The sequence below is a fragment of the Rhinatrema bivittatum genome, chromosome 7, assembly GCF_901001135.1.
Source record: "Rhinatrema bivittatum chromosome 7, aRhiBiv1.1, whole genome shotgun sequence".
In the NCBI taxonomy this organism is placed as follows: Eukaryota; Metazoa; Chordata; class Amphibia; order Gymnophiona; family Rhinatrematidae; genus Rhinatrema; species Rhinatrema bivittatum.
In genome coordinates, this window is record NC_042621.1 from 292,495,336 (window position 1) to 292,509,847 (window position 14,512).

At 46.7% G+C, this 14,512-nt stretch overlaps 1 protein-coding gene across 14 annotated transcripts in view; it reads left to right on the forward strand.

The window, feature by feature from the left end:
• Window positions 1–14,512, forward strand: part of ACSL5 (acyl-CoA synthetase long chain family member 5) — a 168,726-nt gene that overhangs the window by 90,208 nt on the left and 64,006 nt on the right. For all 14 annotated transcript variants that reach the window (XM_029610383.1, XM_029610385.1, XM_029610390.1 and 11 more), the window contains 2 exons: window positions 4,996–5,095; window positions 7,567–7,745. In XM_029610383.1, the coding sequence (XP_029466243.1) occupies window positions 4,996–5,095; window positions 7,567–7,745 (279 nt within the window). The remainder of the gene's footprint in view (window positions 1–4,995; window positions 5,096–7,566; window positions 7,746–14,512) is intronic.

A 14,512-nucleotide genomic window follows, 5' to 3' on the forward strand; every position in this document is an offset into this window, starting at 1 on the left:
TTTTTGTTGTATTTCCTTCATGTACGTTGACAGGGACAATGCAGTTTTTTCAAATGTTTTGTCAAATGGTATATAAAATAGTATATTGTCTGCATACAGGAAGAAGTTGAGTCCTAGATTTGCAAGAAATGTGCATATAGGCAACAGATATATGTTGAATCGTGTGCCGAGAGTGCTGATCCTTGAGGGATGCCTGTATTGATAGGGAAGCTGTCAGAGATTTGATTGTCTAATTTGACTTGAAATGTCCTATCTTTTAGAAAAGAAGAGAACCAATTGTTAATATTTCTGTCTATTCTAATTTCTCTTAGTTGGTGGCTTAGCAGGGTGTGGTCAAATGTGTCGAATGCTGCTGTAAGATTGATTAGTACCAGGGTATATGATTCATTGTTTTCAAATCCTTGTAGTACAGGGTCAGTTAAGGAGACAAGAAGAGTTTCTGTTGAGTGATTTTTTCTGAATCCGAATTGGTTTGGGGTAAAGTATATTATTGTCTTCTAGGTGGTTCTCTAATTGTATTAATACTGCTTTTTCTAGGATTTTTGCTATAAAAGCAAGTTGGATATTGGTCGGTAATTGTCCCAGTCGTCTGTTCTGCCAGTTTTACTTTTTAGTATTGGTTTAATTACCACTTGTATAGCTGTATTGGGGATTGGTCCTTCTGTTAGTGAGTGGTTTATTATGGTTGTAACTATCGGAGTCATTGCACTGTTTACTGTTTTCAGTGTACTTGCAGGGATCGGGTGTAGCGGGTGAGGGGGAGGCTTCATTATAGTGATGATTTGGTTTATTTCACAATTTGAAGCTAGGTCTAATGAGCTCCATGAAACTTGACTGGATTTTCCTTCAGGCTCTGTTGTTGATGTGCTGCTGGATAATTGTGTCTTTAGCTTATTAATTTTGTTTAGTAGTGATTTGGCACATTCATTGCATGATTTGTTTGAGAATTGATGGTTATTAGATATAGAGGAGGATGGGTCCTTGATTAGGTTTTTAACTGTTTCAAAGACTAATTTGGAATTTAATATTATATTATGAATCTGTTTTGCGAAGTATTCTTTTTTTGCTTTGTTTATCTGTTCATGGTATTTTGTTAATAGGGATTTGTATCTTTCTAGTGAAACTGTAGATTGGTATTTCCGCCAGTGCTTTTCGGATTTTCGCAGCGTCTGTTTAGTATGTCTTAGATCTTCACTATACACCAAGGTTTCTTTTGTAGCTTTTATTTTGGAGTGCTTTTTTCTGAATTGGGCATAGGATGTCCGCTATTTCATTGATGATTTTATCCCAGCAGTCATAGGATGTGGAGGCATTGTCGAGATTGAATTCTTTTATTTTGTTTTTACTTGGTTCTTCGAGTATTTCAGGTTCAGTCTTTTTTCTGTATTTGAAGGATTGATTATTATTTGTGTGTGTTTGTTGTGTGGTGAGGAGAGTTACTTCTGCTTTTATTAGCTGGTGATCGGTCCAGGGCAATATCTTGTGAGAGGAATTGATGATGCAATTAATATGATTGGCAAAAATTAAGTCAAGAATGTGTCCTGGTTTATGAGTGGGTTTGGTTATATGTTGAGACCAGCCCATGGCTTCCATAGTATCTAGGAAGGTTTGGCATGCTGTAGATTTAGGTATACGGTCTACATGTAAGTTAAAGTCCCCTTCAATTAGAGTTGATTCAGGAGCTGGAAACGCTTTAGTGAAGCTTTCAGTTAAAGGGTGAGCAGTTTTTTTGGAGTGATCCAGGTGGGCAATAGATCAGGCCGATGTTTAAGAGTGATGATTTTAGTATTGCAACTTCATGGGCGGGTGGGGAGGGTTATCTCAACATTGTAGGGTTTAAGTTTGAATTCTATTTTGCAGGCTATTAATATTTATTATATTTATTTAAAATACTTTTATTCCACTACTTCCATTAGATGTTTGGCGCGGATTACAAAGTAACAATCATAAAATAAATAAAAATAAGCCCTCACCTTTACAATTTTTTTCTGGGGAAGTGGAAGATATCATAGCTGGGATGATCGATTTGGTTTAGAAGGACATTATCGTTATCTTTCAGCCGTGTTTCGGTGATGCAGAGGACTGAGGGATTTAGTTCCTCAAGTAGATCTTTTATTAGTGGTATTTTTTTTTTTTTGTAATGATTGAGCATTTATTAATAATAGTGTGAACATTAGAAAGGGAGAATTTGCAGGGGAGGTGTTATTTAAGTTGGGGTAGATTAGGATTTGTTCTCTTTTTGCGTGTGTCTTGAAGTTCTCTGGCGCTTTCCAAATTTTCCACGTCCGATGACTTCGATAGAGTTGGCTGACTCCATTTTGTGATAGGTATGGTTAGGGCTGGTGTTAAAATTCATTTATTTCAGGCGCAGGCCAGACAGTAGAGTCAGCAGGTAGGAAGGTTGTCAAGGTAGTGAAGCGTGCTGTATGTGCTGCAGAGGTCAGACAGGTAGGAGAGCTGGCGAGGTGGTGAGGCTCGTTTGGCTGTGAGGGCTGCTAGTTAGTGAGGTTTGCTATATGGTAAGGGCAGCCTTGGAGTAAAGTTGGGTAAAGTAAGGTAAATTCTCTACTTTGGGCTAGCACTTCAGGCGCGCACAAAGGGGCAGTTTCCTTTGTTGTGTTCCTTCGAGCGCACCAAGGGGGCGCATCTGTCAGCGCAAGCACCTATGGCTTTGCAGCTGGTCTTTTGGCCGTTGGAGGTGGTGGTGGGTGGGCACCAGGCTGTGGGCAGGCAGGTGCACCTGCAATTCAGTTTCTGTGTCTTCTCCTTTCTCTGTCTGTTTTTGTACCTTTTGCCCAGTGCTGGCAGGACTGACTGAGTGTCGTCTGTTGGTGATCTGTGTAGGCTGCTGAGCCTGGGGACGCGCCTGAGTTCTACCCGGGCAGGAGTTCCATGTTTCACCGATCAATCGGCATTGATGGAGGCCAGACGGTGAAGTGATCGAGGACCATACCGTTCCTGTGACGGGGGGAGCTCATCCCCCCCCAAAACCAAAGGAACTAGTCTCCAAGGACAGGAGCCCTGGATGATGTAGCCTCCCCTCCTGCTTGCCGGCGATGGCAGTGCAGTCTCCTTGTGAAAGAGGGTGAGCAGGAGCCTGGGCAAGTAGCTTGCTGCCGCACCTTCAGTGCCATGCCCAGTAACAGATGCCTGTGCACTTCTGTGACCAATGCACAGTTAATCTGACACATCGATATCAAGACCACGTCGGGGACGAGGACTGCCATTGAGGGCCATGGTCACGCTTGAAGCCATCAAAGTGCTAGGGTGCCCTCAATACCATTGGGGTGTCTGACAGCTCTTGATGCCATAAGGGCCTTCCGTACTGTAGGCATTTGTGGACTCAAGGCACCAGAGTCATCGAGCGCTTATGGCTTCGAGGTGGCAGACCCATCCATTCCATGGATGCCTCAGACCATTCCATACCATGGATGCCTCGGCTCTGTTCCTTGTTATGGTTCCATTCCATGCCTTGCAGTGGTTTGTTTGCTTGGGGTTGGGATATACCACCTAGCGACTTGTGCTTATCACAGCAGTTCAGCGGTCTGCCGCCTTGTGTTCTCGCTTCTTCTGACTTCCAGTTGGGATGTCGGGGGAGGGGGAGGAAAAGCTAAGGCAATCATGGTATATTTTAGTGTATACCTACAGGGAAAGATACACCACATTTTCCCTATATTTTTGCCAGGCTCTGGCCAATTCTGTCTTTAGCTTTTCTCTCTTCACTAGGTTGCCCAAAGGGCCTTCCTGTTCACCTGACCGATCCTGTATACAGGATGGATAGCCCTGCCCTTGACAAAGTGCACTACGGGTGAGCTTCAGGCCTAACTTCTCTTCCTGCTCAGGAGTTGGGCTAGTGATCTATTCAGGGGTTGCAGTTTATCTCCTGAAACTCTTGACACTGTCCTACATGGTCAGCTTGGTCTGATGCTTCGGCACATAGGATCTCTCTCACACTCCTGCCATTATTCTGCAAGCGTTGCTCGGGCTTTTCTGCCCATTGTGCCTATCAGTCACATATGGCACACTCTTCAGAGACATCTTGTCCTTCGGATGTCAGTGGACTGCAGTTTCTTTCTGGGGAGTTCTCGGGCCCCAGTTGGGTTTTCGGTTGTCTTCTAATAACGAAGGAAACTGTGCGGTCTTTGTCTAAGAGTCCTTCTCTTGTTTAGATCTCTAGACCTTTTTCTGTACCCAGGAGGTTCTAGGCCTACTTCATTGTCAGGGTTAGTGATCCAAAACCCTGCTTGTAAGGTTTTCCATGATGTGGACTATGCTTCTACTCGTACTCGCATCACTCCTCTGCCTTAGGTGCCCCTGCTACTCATGAGGGTTTTGTGTCTCAGTCATTTCTATGGATTTTCTTTGTAGAACCCAACTCTTCTTCAGCCTGGACCCCTTGTGGGTCGGCTGCCTCACAGGCAAAAGGGAGACGGGCAGTACTTCTGCACTGTGTGGTTTCCCATTTTGTCCTGCTCGGACAGCCTATAGCTAGGGATTCACTCATGCGTGTGGACTACCATCCTGCTTGTCCTCTGAGAAAGCAAAGTTGCTTACCTGTAACAGGTGTTCTCTGAGAACAGCAGGATGTTAGTCCTCATAAAACCTGCCGCCTCCCCTGGGAGTTGGTTTTTCCATGTATTAGCTGTATCATGGACTGAGGGATTCTGCCTAGGGGGCAGGGTGATGACTCTAGCTGCACATGCTCAGCAGGGCATGTTTGAAAGTTCTAGAATCCTTGAGATCAAAGTTCCGGGCCAGGCTCCATCCAATGATGACATCCAAGTGTGAGGACTGACATCCTGCTGTCCTCGGAGAACACCTGTTACAGGTAAGAAATTTTGCTATCTCCAAAATAAGTTGGTTTACCAAATAGCATCAGACAAACCCTTTATTCTGCCTAAAAACTACACAACTGAGCTTGGAATAGGTTGAGTGAACTTTATTCTTGCACCTGAAAATAACCACATTATTATTATTATTTTATTTGTTGTGCAGTGGGTTATAGCCGAGCTCTCCTGCTATACCTATTCCATGGTCTGCGTTCCGCTGTATGACACTCTAGGACCAGAAGCAATCGTATTTATAGTGAACAGAGGTAAACAAATTATCTTGCTTTTGTGTTTGAGACATTCATCATCTGATTTTCATTGTGTTCCGCCTATTCTGAGCAGTACAAATTGAACAAACTCATCTCCAAACTAATCTGAGGGAGTATCAAACTTCATATTACCCAAAAGCCTAGTTTAAAGAATTGTGGTTGGTGCATGTCTCCTTCATATTGGGAATGTTTAAGTTGGAAAATCAAACAATGCGTGACCAGTTTGGCTTTTGTTCTGCACATATGTCGGTGCTATGAGGGAGATGTGCTCAGGTCACAGTTGGTTGACTAAAGCCCTAAGGCTTTTGAATTGAATCAGGTGCTCTTGCCAATAGATTAAATAAATTCATTAATACGTTTCATTGAGTTAAACCATAATTTAAAAATTCTCCTTTGGGGATAAATCAAATGAACAAATGGGGTAACTTTACCAGTACACCTAAAGTTTGCATTTCTGCTTGGGGATGGCCTGCACAGAGTGGCAGTGGCTACTACCCTTAAGATAAATAATAATTTAAAAAAATATTAAAAGGACATTTGCTGGGCAGCCTGAGTGGAGCATTTTGGTCTTTATCTGCCACAGAGTGGCAGTGGCTACTACCCTTAAGATAAATAATAATTTAAAAAAATATTAAAAAGGACATTTGCTGGGCAGCCTGAGTGGAGCATTTTGGTCTTTATCTGCCGTCCTTCACTATGTCACAATGTAAATGTCAGATTTCATTGGGCTTTGAACCCTAATTCTGATTTTCTCGTAATAACCTCTGCTTCCTTTGTTTTCTCTGGGACCTCTGAAGGATATTTTATTTTATGCAGAAAGCCACAAACCTGGAGATTTTGTTTTTGCATTTAGGTTATTGTAAGGCCTGTATGCAGTATGGGGTCATTATGTTGCTATGTCCATGTTTGCTCGTCGTTAGTGTACGGCATACCTCCTTGGGTAATTAATGATAACAAATAAATAAAATACCAATGTCTTTCAGCAATTTATTAAAGAATTCAAAAAAACATGTGCTTGGAATATCCTCCAATTCCCTGTACTGTACAGTTATTAATTAAATCCACCGGTATAGCATCTCCACTTTGGGACTGTCATGCACGATGCAAGAACAAACTTCGAGCTCAGGGGTCAGTAATGCCCGGTACATGTGAAGACACACCGCCCCCTCTGCAACACCAACACCGTCATCATTTGCAAAATTTGCAGGCCAGCTTTGTTAATTGCTTGGTGTGCGAGGTTAGCAGAACCAGCCAGCAAGTTTGGAAAAAGCAGCGCCGGCATGACAGAGGGCGTGCAGTGCCGTACGGGGTGGTAAATTCCCCCCTCATTACCCGCCTCCCCACTCCCCCGAGGTTATAGGACTTCACTAGAGGAAAGAACCCCTTCCCCCAGAGGCAGAAGTCAGCATCCCGCTGGTGACCCTTGTTCTAGATAAATTATTTGTGGCAGAAAGCATTACCAAAAATTATGGGGAAGAATATTTCATAGAAGGCTATTAAACCAAGGGGGTTTGGAAGACCTCTCTCTTAACTGGGTGAACTGGGGATGAACCGATGTAACTGGAAATGGCGGTGCGCGCCCTTTTTAAATCCCCCGGTTTACGCAGTAAAAGCAACATTTGCACACACATGCGCGTGGCCACATAAAACTTGGTGCACATGTCCGTGCCACCAGGCTATTTTATAAGGTGCGAGCATATACGCGTGCATGTGTTAAAATAGCCACGCCCCTGGGTGTGGGCCGATGAATACACACAGATGTGCCCGCGTGCTAGTTTGAAAGTTATCGTCTTAAAGTGCATTTACACATCTAAAATCCAGATTTAAACGCGCAGGTCCTTTTGAAGATTTCCCCCTTTTGTATTTTAAAAAGTATGCGTGGAAATTTTGTTGGCAACACTGCCTGCGCGCACCAAATAGCAGGGGGCGATTATGCGCGAGTGGCTGTACCCGGGATAATTTTGAAAGCGAGTTTTACTTTGAAAATCAGAGTAAATCCCCGCAGAGTCAGGGCAAAATTTTAGCTCTTGGAAACGGCGAAGAGGTGAGCCTGCCGCTGCGATCGGAAGAGATGAAGGCGCGCCGGTACGATTGCAGACAGGCTTGCTCAGAGCGCCAAAACAGAAGGACGAGGGATAGAGGGTGGGCCTCCTCCTCCTCCTCACCTAACAGCTGCTCGGTGAGATTTTAAGCTCCAAGCCTGGATTTATGAAACTCATGCTGAAAGGAGGGGCCAAAAGCGGTCTCGGACCCTCATGCAAAACCACATCAGAGGATGGTTCTGCTGTTGGTCTAGGGTAGGGTGTGGCAGCCTGTCACGAATCCAACTTAGGATCCCGACTCCTGACATTCCCGGATTGTGACGTGAACCCTTCAGGCCCAGTCTTTCCTTTGCTGTTCTTTTCCTGAAATTCTCTCTCTCTCTCTCTGGAACCGAGCAGTGCTAACGAGTGTGCTTGCTGTCCTAGCCGAGTTATCCACAGTGATCTGTGACACGCCGGACAAGGCCACCACGCTGCTCGACAACCGCGAGAAAGGAGAAACTCCGGTGCTGGAGATGATCATTTTAATGGACCCCTTTGACAGGGAACTGAAGGAAAAGGGGAAGGAGCTGGGAGTCGAGATCCTCTCGTTGCAGGAGCTGGAGGTATCTGATCCAGGGCAATTCATTGTATCCCCCCCCCCGGAATTAAGATTTCTCTAGTGAGTTACCCGCACTTTACACTGTATTCAGTAGCTCCATGTGAAAGGGCACAGGCTGACCCAGTCCTGCTTTTAATCCCATGACCTGCATTGCATTATTTATTTACAAAAAAAAATGCTGCCTGTCGATTCCGGGCCCTGAATCCCAGGCGGTTCTGCTTCCTGCTCTGTCTCCTCCCCACCCAGGCAGCCTGCAGGGAACAGGAGAGGAGGGGCTGTAGAAGGGAGCAGCCCCATTGTTTTCTGCTCTGCTGTGCCCACTCCAGCTCCTCCCCCTTCTATCTCCCCACCCACAGCAAGCACGTGGGGGAGGGGGGAGGAGCCTCTGACAGGTTTTTTTTTATTGATTCCAAGAAATTTATTTATTTATTTATTTATTTATTTAAATGATTTATATACCGGAGGTTCCTGTATAATATACATATCACCCCGGTTCACAAGGAACAATAACTGTCGCTACATTTAGCGGTTTACATAGAACAGAATAAGAATAAAACAGGAGTTTTTACATTGAACATTGAAAATTAAGTAAACAAGTTTTAACATTGTACAAATTAATCGAAGTAGGTTACTTTTCTTCGTGTTCTTGGCTCTAGGGGAAAGCTTGTTTGAACAGCCAAGTCTTAAGTTTCTTTTTAAAAGTAGAGTGGCGTGGTTCCAGACGCAGGTCTGGAGGGAGCGAGTTCCAAAGTGAAGGGCCCGCTGTGGATAATGCACGTTTCCTCAGAACGGATTTCGCAGGTTGGGTGATTAGTCTGTTCTGATAGGCGCTTCTGGTTGGTTTCACAGATGTGTGTAATTGAATTTGGAATGTTAGGTTGAGAGGTGCGATGTTGTGTAAGGCCTTATGTATCATCATTAAAGACTTGAACTGGATCCTGTATTTAATCGGAAGCCAGTGGAGATGGTGGAGGATTGGGGTGATATGATCTCTTTTTTTGGCATTTGATAGAATTCTTGCAGAGGCGTTCAGGACCATCTGAAGTGGTTTGGTGGTGCATGCTGGAAGGCCTAGGAGGAGAGAGTTACAGTAATCCAGCTTAGTGAGAATGATGGCTTGTAGAACCATGCGGAAGTCTCTGTATAGGAGGAGTGGTTTGAGTTTCTTTAATGTTTGAAGTTTAAAGAAACATTCTTTTGTTGTGTTGTTGACGAATTTGTTGAGACTGAGTCTGCTGTCTATGATGACTCCCAGGTCTCTAACTTGATGCGTGGTGGAGAGCCCTGCCGTGTCCGGATGTTGGTTGGTGTTAGAATGTGAGGAGGGGGTATAGTTTTCCGGTGCTATAATGAGGATTTCAGTTTTGTTTTTGTTTAGAACCAAGTTGATGCTGGTGAGTAGATTGTTGATAGCTGACAGACATTTATTCCAGTATGATATAGCTTTGTGTAGGGAATCTTCTATAGGGATGAGGATTTGAATATCATCCGCGTATAGGTAATGTCTTAGCTTAAGGTTGGTGAGAAGTTGACAGAGCGGGAGCAGATAAATGTTGAAAAGAGTCGGGGAGAGGGATGATCCTTGTGGTACCCCCCTCTTGGATTCGAAATCTTCTAAACTGTAATATTCTGAGATTAGATATGAAATTTTGAGACCTTTTGTTATATTTAAGAGCTATCTGGGTTATCCTGTCTCTTACTAGATCTCCTATTTGGGCACAAACGGTACCTGTTTCCTTGATTTTTAATAGTTATTTTAGCTGTATTAGGCATTGTTCTTGGCGTTATGTGCAATTTTATTTCCATATAAAGCTATGCTTGTATGAAATGTATTGAAAGCAAACAAAAAAAAAAGAGTTTGCTCTGGAAATCCTCCGTAGAGTCTGCATGTACAGTTACCCTCCCTCGGCACAGTTTTCATAGGATCTCGCCCAGGTAACCGTTAGGAATTTCCCTCCGTCTCCGCAGGTAAAAGTCCCAGCGCGTTTTTCACCTGCGCTGCTGCAAAGGTGCAAGGGCTGGGGGAGAGGCGGAGCTGGCAAACAAGATGCGGGGATTTTCCTTTCGAAATCCCCTGCGCGCCCTTCCCAGCGCTGACTTGGCTCCTGCGGTAGAGCAGACGGAAAGGTCACTGGGCGCCGGAGCCGTGGCCCGTGGTGTCAGCAAATACTGACAGGCAGCAAGATCAGACCTCTTTAGCCAGCCCTCTGAGGGAAAGTGACTGAATAAGTGGTAGCAGACTTGTGAGCAAACCTTCCATGTCCTGGCTTTTTCTTGATACTCATTGCTGTGACTGGAGAGCAAAACCAAAATCCAGACTGATGCAAATTAGGACAATTATCATTATAAATGACTTGGAATTCTATAGAGCGTCATAATCTTCTGGTCATAATCTTCTGGTACAATCTTCCTCCTGCTACACGCGGCGACCGAAGACCTGCGCGACCGGCGCCGGAGCCCCACCGGGGGAAGGTCAGGTCAGTGCTCGGCCTCCCCACCCGGGGGACCCCAACGCCAGCCGCGCGCGCCGAGGCCCAATCCGGCGGACACCACGAGGTAAAGCGCTAAGGCCCGCCCAAATCAGAAACTTACCAGCCAACCAGAGAAAGCCCGACAGGGCTTTAAATCCCGACTGCAGGCGCCATTACCTCCTTTTCCTCCTGCTACACGCGGCGACCGAAGACCTGCGCGACCGGCGCCGGAGCCCCACCGGGGGAAGGTCAGGTCAGTGCTCGGCCTCCCCACCCGGGGGACCCCAACGCCAGCCGCGCGCGCCGAGGCCCAATCCGGCGGACACCACGAGGTAAAGCGCTAAGGCCCGCCCAAATCAGAAACTTACCAGCCAACCAGAGAAAGCCCGACAGGGCTTTAAATCCCGACTGCAGGCGCCATTACCTCCTTTTCCTCCTGCTACACGCGGCGACCGAAGACCTGCGCGACCGGCGCCGGAGCCCCACCGGGGGAAGGTCAGGTCAGTGCTCGGCCTCCCCACCCGGGGGACCCCAACGCCAGCCGCGCGCGCCGAGGCCCAATCCGGCGGACACCACGAGGTAAAGCGCTAAGGCCCGCCCAAATCAGAAACTTACCAGCCAACCAGAGAAAGCCCGACAGGGCTTTTAAATCCCGACTGCAGGCGCCATTACCTCCTTTTCCTCCTGCTACACGCGGCGACCGAAGACCTGCGCGACCGGCGCCGGAGCCCCACCGGGGGAAGGTCAGGTCAGTGCTCGGCCTCCCCACCCGGGGGACCCCAACGCCAGCCGCGCGCGCCGAGGCCCAATCCGGCGGACACCACGAGGTAAAGCGCTAAGGGCCCGCCCAAATCAGAAACTTACCAGCCAACCAGAGAAAGCCCGACAGGGCTTTAAATCCCGACTGCAGGCGCCATTACCTCCTTTTCCTCCTGCTACACGCGGCGACCGAAGACCTGCGCGACCGGCGCCGGAGCCCCACCGGGGGAAGGTCAGGTCAGTGCTCGGCCTCCCCACCCGGGGGACCCCAACGCCAGCCGCGCGCGCCGAGGCCCAATCCGGCGGACACCACGAGGTAAAGCGCTAAGGCCCGCCCAAATCAGAAACTTACCAGCCAACCAAAGAAAGCCCGACAGGGCTTTAAATCCCGACTGCAGGCGCCATTACCTCCTTTTCCTCCTGCTACACGCGGCGACCGAAGACCTGCGCGACCGGCGCCGGAGCCCCACCGGGGGAAGGTCAGGTCAGTGCTCGGCCTCCCCACCCGGCCTCCCCACCCGGGGGACCCCAACGCCAGCCGCGCGCGCCGAGGCCCAATCCGGCGGACACAACTCGACGAAAAGATATAAAAAGACAAACTAAAAGATTAAAAAAGCAGGGACACACGCTAAGACCCGCCCATAAATAATATAGCTAGCCAACCAGTTAAAGCTCAGCAGAGCTTTAAATCCCACCCAGCTAGGCGTCGCGCGCCGGGCGTCGCACGCCGAAGGAGCACGACAAAGGGGCTTGCCCCTTTGTGTGCCCCTTCGTGTGAACCTGAGCACAACAAGAAACCACCTATGCTAAACGACTCTGCCACACAACCCAGCCTACACTACCGAAGCACGCTACATCAACGTTATCCAACCATTTGTCCAGCGACCCATACACATAACAGCCTTTCCAACACTCACAAGCTGCTCCAGCATGTAATCAGACTCTCCAGCACTCATCCAGCATTCTCCAGCACTCATCCAGCCTCCAGCCTCTCCAGCATTCACCCAGCCTCTCCAGCATTCATCCAGCCTCTCCAGCACTCATCCAGCATTCTCCAGCACTCATCCAGCCTCCAGCCTCTCCAGCATTCACCCAGCCTCTCCAGCATTCACCCAGCCTCTCCAGCATTCATCCAGCCTCTCCAGCACTCATCCAGCCTCCAGCCTCTCCAGCATTCTCCAGCACTCATCCAGCCTCTCCAGCACTCATCCAGCCTCCAGCCTCTCCAGCATTCACCCAGCCTCTCCAGCATTCATCCAGCCTCTCCAGCACTCATCCAGCCTCCAGCCTCTCCAGCATTCACCCAGCCTCTCCAGCATTCATCCAGCCTCTCCAGCACTCATCCAGCCTCCAGCCTCTCCAGCATTCACTCAGCCTCTCCAGCATTCTTCCAGCCTCTCCAGCCTCTCCAGCATTCTCCAGCATTCATCCAGCCTCTCCAGCATTCATCCAGCCTCTCCAGCATTCAGTCAGCCTCTCCAGCTTTCACTCAGCATTTTCCAGCATTCAGTCCAGCATTCAGTCAACCTCACCAATACTTAGCCCAGCATCTTCAATATCGAAACATTGCTCCCAACCAACTGAACCACAACAATGCACCTCTGCACCATACCCAAAATCTGGCATAACCTCAGAAAGCACACAAAACCTGCAATTCATCACATCGCACGACAACAAAGGCTTTTACCAATAATGATATCACCTATAACACAAATCTTAGGACTCTCTTTATTTACATTAACTCTATTCAATGCTCAGTCTCTTTCCAAAAAAATGGACATCCTCAGTGACTATCTCATAGAAGTCAACCCAGATATCTGTGCAATTACAGAGACATGGCTAAAACACACAGATACTGTACTTACAAATCAACTGCCCATTCAATCTTATGACTTATTTTCTGTCCCCAGACCCAAAAAAAGAGGTGGGGGACTCCTCCTTGCAGCAAAAAAAGGACTTAATATAACTTTACAACTTACCAACGCCTCCACCAAACTAGAATTCTCCCTCTTTAAATCGGATCAAATCCAAATAACCTTAGTCTACGCCCCACCAGGTACCCTAGAACTGGATCCCTCCCCACTGATCGAACTTATAGCTAAACACATAAACACTGAAAAACCTGCTATAATCCTCGGAGACTTTAATTTACATGTAGACGCTACACCACAATCTATCAACTGCCAAACCTTTCTTTCCTCACTCAACCACTTGGGCTTCGCTCAAATTATCAACAGTCCTACCCACAAGGCAGGCCACACTTTGGACCTCATCTTTATTAACGAACTCTTCAACATTTACACCAACCCCACTTGTTTACCAGTTCCATGGTCAGACCACAGAGTCATCCACACAACCCTTAGGATCAACAAACCTCCACCTCAAATCACTACCAAATCCACCATCCAATTCAGGAAACCTTGCTCTCTAGACATACTCAGTGAAAAGATGTCCGAAGCTTTAAATCAACTTGACCTCACAGACGCAACAACTGCTACCACCTCTTGGATCAATATTAACAATAAAATTGCAGATAAAATCTGCCCAACCACAACTAAAACCATACAACCTACATTAGACAATAGAAAACCTTGGTTTACAGCCGAACTTAAATCCCTCAAACAATCTCTTAGAAAAAAAGAGCAAAGCTGGAGAAAAAACTCATCCACTTCGACACAAACCATCTACAAATCCCACCTCAACTCCTACAGGAATACTATCCTTAGAACAAAGAAAGAATTCTATGCAAAAAAAATACACAACTTCATTTTCGACTCAAAGGCCCTTTTTTCTTACGTCTCCTCTCTAACCAAACCATCTCCTCTCACGATCCCAGACCACCAAGCGCTCAACAAAGCTAACGAGCTAGCCAACTACTTCAAGACAAAAATCACTAACCTTACCCATTCAATTACATCCAATAGCCCCACCTTAACACACCATCTAACAACAGTGCCGCAACAAAACACAAGCATGGACTCATTCGAGCTCACTTCTTCACTGGAGATCGAAAATACACTCAAAAAACTAAAACCATCCTCACACCCATCAGACCCATTACCAACAAATCTCCTCATTGCCATACCAAACACCATCTCAAAACCAATAGCAGAAATTATCAACACATCCCTGTCTCAAGGCTCAGTTCCTAACCAGTTAAAATTGGCAATCCTGAAACCGTTACTGAAGAAACCAAATGCTTCTCCATCAGACCCAGCTAACTTCCGACCGATTGCAAACTTACCACTCATCGCCAAACTGATGGAAAAAATTGTCAACAAGCAACTGTCAGAATATCTGGAAGATCATAACATTCTATCCCCAGCTCAATATGGCTTCCGAAAACGACTAAACACCGAATCTCTCTTATTATCGCTCACTGATACCATCCTCGTGAACCTGGAGAAAAAACAATCTTACCTGCTGGTTCTACTTGATCTTTCTGCGGCGTTTGTTACGGTAAAACATACTACACTTATAGACCAACTAACTAATATAGGGATCAAAGGCACAGCTCTCAAATGGTTTCACTCATTCCTAA